Source organism: Panthera tigris, chromosome D1 (assembly GCF_018350195.1).
Source record: "Panthera tigris isolate Pti1 chromosome D1, P.tigris_Pti1_mat1.1, whole genome shotgun sequence".
NCBI lineage: Eukaryota > Metazoa > Chordata > Mammalia > Carnivora > Felidae > Panthera > Panthera tigris.
Window position 1 is genome coordinate 25280715 of NC_056669.1, and position 10313 is coordinate 25291027.

The following is a 10313-nucleotide window of genomic DNA, read 5'->3' on the forward strand; positions in this document are numbered from 1 at the left end:
CTCGGAGCCTGGAGCATGCTTCGGATTCTGTGTCTCCCTCTCTCTATGCTCCTCCCCTGCTCACACCCTGTCTCTCTCCCAAGAATAAATAAAGAAAAAAAATTTTTTTTAATAAAATAAAATAAAAAATAAATAAAATGTCAGTGTTAAGAGAAACCTCATCGGTCATCTTCTCCAGCTGATGTATTTGACTGAGGAAGAACTTGAGGTCCAGAAAAATGAAATGACTCGCCCAAGGTCACACAAACAGGTGCAAAGCCATGGCTAGCACCCAGGCTACATTTCTCAAAATGTAGAAATAACATGGGGCACCTGGGTGGCTCAGTCGGTTAAGCGTCCGACTTCAGCTCAGGTCATAATCTCACTGTTCGTTGAGTTCGAGCCCCGCGTCAGGCTCTGTGTTGACAGCTTGGAGCCTGGAGCCTGCTTCCGATTTTGTGTCTCTGTTGACTCTCCAACCAATGATGGGCCCCCCAGAGGACACCCTATTCACTCGACACACAATATGTATTCCTACTGTGCTGATGAGTCTCCTGTTCCATCCAAGGAACCAGTATTTCAAGGATATAAGACAACCTGTGCCTCATGTACAGAATTCACTTCAATTTTAGGCAAGGAATAGCCAATAGACAGGAAAAACATATAAATACTGAAAGTAGAAAGGTCATCACATGGAAACTCTTCCACCAAAAATTTCCTGTGATGGAGTTTCTGAAGGCTATTTTAAAATCCGACTCCAAAACACTCTTACTTTAAACCTAAACGCTGAAGTAATGAATTTCCCCAGCACTAAACTGTCATCACACAAAAAAGTCATTAGAGAGGAGCCGTTACAGTACCTGGCACCCAGTTTAGAGTTCCTAAATGCTTCAAAAACCATGATCTGCAAACACTCCCTGGTTTAGGAATGCCCTTGCCTGACCTAGATTCTTTATTTTTCATTCGTACCTTGAAAATACGTACCTGATTGATTCTGTCATCTTCTCTGAGGTTTAACGCCTATTCTGATAAACTGATACAGAGGTTTTAACAGTATGAGTAGGAGGTAAAGTAATGCTACCAAAAAAAAAAAAAATTCACCCCTCTCAGAAGCCTATTCAATGTAACACTTCTCTGTCCTTAAAATCTCCCTACCTTCAAAGGCAAAATTCATCCTGAGATTCAAAATGTTCTTACATGGGTCCTGGCCTCACACTTCCTTCTCTCTTCCCTTTCTACAATCAAGGTATTTTTCTTCATATTTATGTAAGCCTTTCTTTTAACTCTAAACTTTTGGCATTCATCCCACACTGTTCTATCTAAAATAATCCTTTCCCTGTTCTTACGCCCCCTTCCAATGCTTCTGAAATAGCCACGTTCTCTCTAAAGCTGACCCGTGAAATTATTCTAGCTGAGAAGTGTTGGAAGAAAGAACCCAACGGGCCCAGGAAACAGAAATAATCATTGATCCACACAGAGTTCCATAAATTCACACAATGGTTCTCCTGCATGTTTAGCCATGGAAGCATCTGGAACACAGGGAAGATTCCATCTGATTATCCCTGACCAGCCGTGCATCTATGAGGGATTTAGGGGTTCTGAAAAGATTCCACAGCCTAAGAGTGGGAACAACAGAGCTGAGGTCACCCACTTGACCACCTGAGATGGGTCCCTATGAGTTCTCCAAAAGTCTATGAAATAATCACGTGAATTCTTGCATTCCTTTCTTTAAGTATTTCTTCTTGTTCCTTTATGAGTTCTTTCTTACTTTCTTACTCTCTTCCTGCCCTCATTCGTTTTTCTGTCTCTTCCTTTTTAGCCAAAAGGGATGTTGCAACTGAATCCACCACTCCCTTCCTCCTCTCCTAAAGCACCGAGGGCTTGCTTTTTGCTTTTGTTTTTACCCACTTTAATGGTACCAAAAAAACTTTTTTTTTCCTTGCCCTTTTTGATCCCACCAGTAAAACTTCTCACCGTGGACGCGCATTAAGACAAAACAAAGCAAAAATGTTAATTGTCTTTGCTTGTGTAATGATGACATTTCCCCCCTACTCGAAAGTTCATTTTCTCTCTCTCACACACACACACACACACACACCACACATACACAGATACACCACACACATACACACACAACCACACACACACTACATGCAGAAAGTTTACAGTTTCTCTGCAGAACCTTGCAAAGCTAAAATCAACAGCTTAGCATAGCTACCCAAAGCTACCAAGAGGTTTCAAATGCCTGAGGTGGACTTGTTTGAGGTTGATTTGTAGTTGTTTCTCAGGCTCTAAGAAATATTATATTATGCGTCAAAAACACATTTAAAAATATAACTCATGGTTGGGGGAAACCACACTGAACTTGAATTGCTTCAAACTCTTAATCTGGTCCTCGTAGCTTAGTTTGGAAGGTCTAGCCCCCAAGATTAGCGACTGAGAGTAGGTATCATAAAGAATATTGTCATCTCAATTCAGTGTCTAAGTAGTGTGACCCTCGTTTGCTGGGAGAGTCTCAGTTTATGTCCATCATTCTAGTATCATTATTCACAGTGCCCATCACACTCTCAAAAGCGTCCCAGTTTAGATGGTAAATTAAATGAACTCACTACCTGTACAACATCAAGATGTGAAACCCAATACAAAACTGGCCAATACTACTTTGGGCCTTCAAGCACCATCTGCATCAATATTTTACAAATCTCAGGGACAAAACTAAATGCTACAGAAAAGGACAATTGAAAAGAGGTGACAGGACAGTAAGAAGTGCCCAGTGACAGGCTTGGACACAAGCAGCAGAAACTGGAAAGCACCTGGGAAATATGACGAAATTGGCCAAAGAATCAATAAATATTTATGGCTTGACCAGCAGTATTTGGAGTGTGTCTGTAAGCATGGCTCCCTGCCAATGAAATTGGATATACTGCAACCTCCAACACAGACCAATTTCTTTTCGTATCTGCACAGAGACTCCAAACTACACAATGAAAAAAGTAACACAGATAGGCACAGGGCTTCGAAAAGTAGCCAAGTAGAAATAGCCTGTTAATGCAACTTGAAAAACATCTACCGACCTTTTGAAAAAAGATGTCTTTAACCCAACTGAAAAAAAGCAAAGCCATAGGCACATGACCAACAGAAATGATACATTGGGGAATTGTCTTGATGTTCCCAGTGCTGAGTTAAGAGCTTAGCAGCTGTAAGCAAAGAGTGGGCCTAAAAGGCTGTGAACGTGAGAGCAAATCTTGTAAGAGATTCTGTCTGAGCGGAGAAGTGGGACCAACATTTCATTCTGGAGTAGCCAGATAAAAAGATGGAAACTGTGTTGTCAATATACAAATCCATCTCTACGATGACTGTGTGGGCCCGAGGATGTTACTTACTTGGGAGAAAATGCTCCCCATAAGGCAGTGATAGAGGGAACAATACCTACCCCATGGACAAGTGGTCAGGACATCTGTTTGTTCCCTATTAACCCTGGGTCGTAGAGGGTTGGTGAATCTTCAGGTAGAATCCCAAAGCTCGCCTTTCCTCCCTGTGCCAAAATAACTACAAACAGTCCCCTGACTCATGGAACGGACTTGAAAATGCTACATTTTAGTTGGAAAAAACAAAACATCTGGTGCAGAGACAGAAAATGTAGGCGCCTATAGCTTCTTCCGGAAGCAGGAAAATTAAACTACAACCGAACTAAGAAAACACACTAGTTGCTGATCTATGTCTCTCATCAACCAGATTGTGAGTGAGATTCTCTGCAGAGCTGTGTCTGTGATACAAGAGGCAAAACAGGGAGCATCAGGAGGCTCCAGGAAGGATGTGAACTTGGAAGTGACCAGCATCACCTGGCCACCTGTGACAGAGCAGAATACATCTGGGAAGACATCAGACAAACAAGAACCCGGGTTCTCCGCGTGGTGGTCCAAGGCAAGCATTGCTCGAACCTTCAAGCATCTTCCTACGGCAACACGTCAGGACTGGCAGGCCTGGAGACTGTATGCAGAATAGGCCCTTTCCCTAAGGTCAGAGGAGTCATGCAAGGAGGGAGCCCTGTATCTCCTCAGCCCCCAGAGCACCCACCATCACTGCTTTCTCGAGCATCCCTTTTAATTTCCAGAGTGTCTGTGAATAACACGGGGCTTCTATTTTAGGTATAACATGCCTGCAAACAGCTCATCAGTTTGTAAGTTTCTAACAAGTGTGGCCTTGGGCAAAATTATGTATCTCTTTGAGTTTCCCATTCCTCATCTGAAAAATAGATAAAAAAAATAGCTCTCCCCACCTGAGTCCAGGTGAAGGGTCACAGTGTTATTTTATGGGAAAGTCCAGGCTCCATGCATGTTTCAGAGAAATCCCTGTAACTTGGGATGGCAAGAGACTACCTCCAATGCAAGCTCATGGAATGCCATGATAGCCACCGGTTATTCATTCCGCAAACCAGAGAGACGTCTGTAATTATGCTGTTGCTATAGCCATTGTAGAGTTATCTGTGCTCTTTGAAATAGAGAGAGCTGCTTTCCTGAAAAATCCTGACCTATGCTAACCAGCTCTCTGCCTTGTAGAGATTTTGCTGGAGCCCAGAGTAAGCCGGGCTCTGGGAGGCTGCCCACGGGCTGGTTTGTCTCCCGGGGGCGGGAACCCTCCTACAGGGTGGTCTGGTCTCTTTAAGAAAGAAAAAAAGTTACATAGACAAAAAAAAAAAAAAACACAGCAATACAAACCAACCAAAAATGCCAGGAATGCAAGCTTTGCCAACCAAATAAATAAATAAAATGTGAGATACTTTATAATAACTAGACATGATGCATTTCTCAACTCTGCATAATTGAAACACTACTTTTCCGTCAGCCCGTCAAATGTCCCCGACTCCTAGTCTTGGTGGCTCTCTTGCTTGCTTAGAGATAGCACTGATAACCCCCATCACCCAAAGTTACTGACCAAGCCCCGTGCCTTAGCAGAGAGTTGGGACCTCGAGGTACTTGGACACTCTGAAAGTTACCTGGTTCACTGTGTTTGCTCTGTGGGCCACAGAATGGAACCTCACTGGTAGGAGATCTCAGCTAAGGAGATGAAAAAGTTCTCTTCAACTTTACATTCTCTCCCAAAAAAGGAGATGAGGGGAAGTACATTATACAGCAACAGCCCCTATTAAACATTTCAAGGGGCCCCTGAAAATTCTACACTGGTTTTCTGTTGACTTGTTTTCTAGTTAACTGTTTAGAATCTACTTGGGGTCAGTACTGCTTTAAGATTTTGTACACCTCAACAGACACAATTCTCCTGGCAGCCCTGTGAGACAGAACAACTATCACACTCATTTTGCGGATGCAGGAGCTAGAGCACAGAGACATGAAGTAATCTGTCCAAAGTCACACAGCTAGTAAGTGGCAGAGCTGGGATTCAATCCCAGACAGGCTGGCTCCAGACTCCGGGCTCTGAACCACTGGGCTTGTTAGTCACTAATGGAGTGTGGTCCGCGGGGGTCTGGGAGCACGGTGAGCTTAATAGCCTGGGCAACGCTGCCCGTTTTTCTTGTCTACGCGGATGAAGGCATAAAGACTGACCAAAGGGACGACCGAAGGAACACATCTTCTTCCTGTCTCTGAGGACTATGTGGGTGTCTGATGGAGGACGGGGGTGATCCTTTCATTCTCATAAAATAGCAAACATGGGAGAATCAGCACTCCCGCTCCTCCCTGAGCATTTCGCTCACCTCACCAGCAAGGTGGAGTGGAGAAGGAGGGGAAAATTAAGCGGCTTGGGAATGTATTTGCTTTGGCACCCAGCCTCCACCCTTCTCAGTGAGCTCCACACCAAGAGGGATCTCATGGACTCTCCATGGCTTTGTTTCTTTTAGCCCATGTAAGACCCGAGAGCCTTGCCATCATATATTGCAATTAGAATGGCATACCCACTTTACACTTACAAGGAATATGCAATTCCAATGTTATTTCAAAGCGTAGGTTAATTTGGTACTTAAAGCTGTTGGAAATCTGTGAGGTCTCAATCTAGAAGAAAAGTGTAAAAAGGTTCAGGATCAGGTCCTAGCCACAAAAGACGGGCAAAAAACCCAGGACTCCCATTTCAGCACCTACTTCCCTGCTGCCTCTCTTTGGCTCCTGGATTTGGGGAGGGAAAATCTTGGTTTAATTATTTAAGGCAGATAAGATCCCACACTAGTTGTCTCCACACATAAGAAACTAAACAACCCAAAGAATCATTGTGAAAAATATTTAAGTCACAGCTGTGGACACAAAGCCACGCTGTGAGAAGTTAAACTTTAAACACATGTCCTATATGGTCTGATGGGCAAAGCAAATCCCCACTTAGCCAGTGTCTTCTCCACCCCCCAACAAAGGCAGCAGCCATGGCGAATGTTTCTTCTATCCTTGCACCTGCAAGTTTAAGCCTCAACTGACGTTTCTTTGCTGAGCTTTTCAAACGTAATTTGCAGTATCACTCAAGGAAGGCAACGTACACTGAGAAGTTAGAAAAGGGATTAATTTTACCTTAGCCATGGGCTTACTAGATTTTCTTAAGTGACTTACCTTCTCTGTGCCTGTATTTTCCTCTCTAAGATATGGGTACAATATTCACATATACGCTACCAAAAATCCAGAAAAAAACCAAAACCAAAAACTTCTGTATATATTTTCAAGTTTCTCCGTCTTCCCCAAGACAGTGCCAGAAACCAAACCTCCTTACGATAAATGGCAGAAGGTTGCCCAATTTCTCTGACCCACTGACATTTTGTTGTATTGAAGGATGCTTACAAAACCTGACCAGTGGCTTGTCAACCTTTTCTGGAAAAGAGAGGCATTGTAAAGATTCCTATTATAATAGATGCTGACTGTAGCATTAGGGCTTCCTGTCCCCAGTTTACAGATGGGAAAGCTAAGCAAAGTTACTTGCCCGGGGGCTTATTTTTTTTATCAATAACCAAAATAACAGCTCCATATGCTCAAAATCTCTAGTGTTAATATTAACTTACCCCCCAGATCACCTCAGCTGTTCACTGTGACCCAAAACACGTGGTGCCAGGGGCTCTTCACTCCTAGCCCCTGAAATCCACTGTAGGTATGAAAACTGACCAGCTTACATGCTATTTCCCAGACAGCCGAATCTGTCTCTTCCCCATAGGCATGCATACAAACAAGCCATTCTTAAGGAAAGAACCTACAAGATGAGCTTATGTCTTGGCTGCGAACTATCATTTCTTTCATGCATGGTTTGGTGCAATTGTGACTAACAGAATTTATTCTGGCTTCCTTGAACCCCAAACACAACCATCACAGCAGCATCATTTCTGAGCTGTAGCTCTAAGTGCCCGAAATGTCTCCACGGTTCTAGCTGAACTCAGCGTTGCTCTGACCATCAACATCCCTGTGACAACAAACAGTCTTAGCCTTCTTTGTGCACCTCCCAGTGGAACCCCCAGTACCGGGGCTGAATGTGAGGGGGTCTAACAGGAGAGGACATGGTCATCCATGTCTTTATGAACATTTCGGAATGATCTCCAAATGACAAAACATCAGCTGGGCTTGGGTTTGAAGTTTAAGCAGATTAAGAAAGGGTTAAACTAAGCAACTCATTACAGCAGAGGCAAAGAAGCCTGAACCACAGGCGGGAGCAGCTAAACTTATTGATAATCAGATACCACAGAGAAGCAGGTTACTTCTGTGAATTATTTTCCAGATGGCATCACCTTCGCACTGTATCTTATTATATACCTTTACCTCTAAAATCACTAATTTCTAAAAGATAGCTGGCTGTTGCCCATCCTAAAAGAAAACATCTACTCTTCTCAAAGCGCATCTATCCCAGGGATTCTGGATTCCAAGACAAAATCACATTCCTTTCCTATCCTCTTCTTCAAATCCTTCAAACCAAGGAATTGGACAACCAACCACCAACCAAAGACACAAAGTCGCGTTTGGTGTCAGGACGTTGTTCCCTCTTGTAACAGATCTTTGGTGGCAGAGGGCAAATTTATGGCAGATTAGGAAGATGGGTAAAGTAAGTAACCTGCAGGAATAGAAGCGGGATGTTTCCAGAAGTTAAGACGATCATTTCAGTTCTCCTCCCATGTCCTTGCCCTCAACCCAGAAAAGAGGAGCTAGATAGCAAAGGGACATGTGACAGAGGGGCGCAGGACGGCAAGATGTTTGAAACGTGCTTGCAGGCCAGTCAGTTACACACTATGTCGGTTCTTACTGCCCAGGGCCCTCCATCCAACTCCAGCTCTGGTAATGCGGGGGCCAGTGGATGATGTCTTCTGCGGCAGTGTCCACCCCCCCCCCCCACAAAGCTAGGGGAAAAGGCCAGAGCGTTCTCACTCATTTGGAAAGATAAGAAAGCAGGAATGGGGGTGCTGGACATTCTATAAGCTTTTTCCCATTACTCACAAAAACACAGCTGTGAAAATAAATACCACCCCCCAAACAAGGGTCCCAGGCCACCAACAGTCTTCTCTACCTTGCTTCCAGCTGCTCCCAGCATCGCCTTGCTCAGGCAGAAACGAACTGCCTGGAAGGGAACAGCGAAGCAGGGGGGGAGAAGCGGAGGGGACCCCAGCCTCCGGCCCAAAGCTGGCGTGGGGGCCTCGACAGTCACCACTCACCCGGGGAGGGGAAAAGCTCCAGATCGACTTTTTCCGTCTTGATGATGGTGAGAGTCGGTTTGAGATCGACGGCCGCCTTCATGGTGCCAGGAGTGGGGGGCAGACAGGATTATGGCAAGTTTGCTGTTATTCTTGTTGTTTGTCTTTTTAATGGGGATTAGTAACAGGGGAAAAGGGGACGGGAGGGGGGGGGATCCGACTTTCTTCCCTAAGATTTCAGATTGCCGCTGACTTTTCCCCGCGCCCAGAAGGTGCGCGCCCGGCACTCTCCCGGGAAGTTGGCACTTTGCGGAGAAGTGCGCGCGCCCCGGATCCCAGCCTCGCCTGCGCCTCGCCCCGCTCCTCCTCGTCCTCGCCCCGCTCCTCCTCTCCGCCGGCAGGCAGCTTCAGCTCGCTCTCGCTCTCCGGAGCCGCGGTCTCCCTCCCTCTCTCCCTCCTCTTTAGGGCGTTTCTCGCGGCGCCGAGGCTCGGCCGCCGGGTCTGCGCGCCCGCCCCCCCCCATCCCCCAGGCTCTCCGCGGGGGGCAGGGGGGGAGGAGCGAGGGGCGGGGACGGCGGGGCGGGGGCGGCATGGGGGCGGGGCCAGAGGCCAGCGGCCAATTGTCGGCGGCGGCCCAAAACGAAAGGAAGGCGGGGCGGGGCTCCGCGGCCGCCGGCGCCCTAGCCCCCTGCCTGCTGCCTGCCGGGGCCCAGCCGCCCTGCTGCCTAGAGCTGAGCGGAGCCGGCCGGGCGCTGAGCCCTCTGCCGCGCCGGGAAGGGCCCAGGGCCGGCGAGCAGGCTGGGTGCAGAGGCTGCCACGGCCGTTGGGGAAAGTCCGTCTGATTCGCCACGCATTCTTGAGGACTTGGTCACCCGCTCCTGCCCCCCCCCCCCAGTAGCAGCATAGTTTTCCGAGTGCGTGTACATCATTCATTCACAAAGACTGACACACAGGACGTGAGGCATGCGGAGGAAGGGGCGTGCGTGCGAGCGGGCGCAGGGGGTTCTGAAGCCAGTGTCCTCGAAGGGCTTTATGAGTCCTGGACTGCAGCCGGTTTGTGAGTCAGGAATCGGTTCAGTGTTTCTGGAGGAGCCTTAGACTTTTCAGAGCTCACCCGTATCATGGTTACGAAATGACTTAAGACGAGGCAGCGTTGGAGAGCTGAAATCTTGTTTCGCTGTCCTTGAGAAGGATCAAGCTCAAGACGGCCTCCTGGAGACCCCTAGACAAAGGCCCAAATACTTCTGTGTTATTAGAAGAGCATAGAACAGGGTGCCCAAACTGGAATCCAATCATGGGCTTCCATAAGCTTCCAGTTTACCTATAGCAGTGGTTGAGTGGAAGGGGAAGCTATTTTTCTTCTAATTATGTAGTCATGGGCCCTTCCTTTCACAGACTCTCTTCCACTGGAGAAAACTGGAAACCCCACAACTACCACCAGCACGGAAAGAAATGCAGAGGCCCTGTGGTTTTGAATTTCTGGAGTACATCATTCACAGCTGTGACACAATCAACAATGCACAACCCCTGTTCCACTTGGGAATTTCGGACACTTCGGACACCGCAACGCGATCCCAAATAATTAATGGTTTTGCACTAACACATTGGTTATCATAAGTGGAGGTAGTTGGTTCTAAGTAACAAAGCAACCAGTGAATATAGAGGTACGTACATAGACACGCTTAGGTATAGCTAGAGTCAGACATTGAGATCTACCTTTAGTCAACTAGAAGATTAA

General features: G+C 46.6%; 1 protein-coding gene across 1 annotated transcript in view; it reads right to left on the reverse strand.

Moving 5' to 3' along the window:
- Window positions 1-9064, reverse strand: part of ETS1 (ETS proto-oncogene 1, transcription factor) — a 65962-nt gene extending 56898 nt beyond the window's left edge. The window contains exon 1 of the mRNA XM_042959423.1: window positions 8597-9064. Within this exon, the coding sequence (XP_042815357.1) occupies window positions 8597-8678 (82 nt within the window). The 5' untranslated portion in view covers window positions 8679-9064. The remainder of the gene's footprint in view (window positions 1-8596) is intronic.
- Between the last annotated feature and the right edge of the window lie 1249 nt (window positions 9065-10313).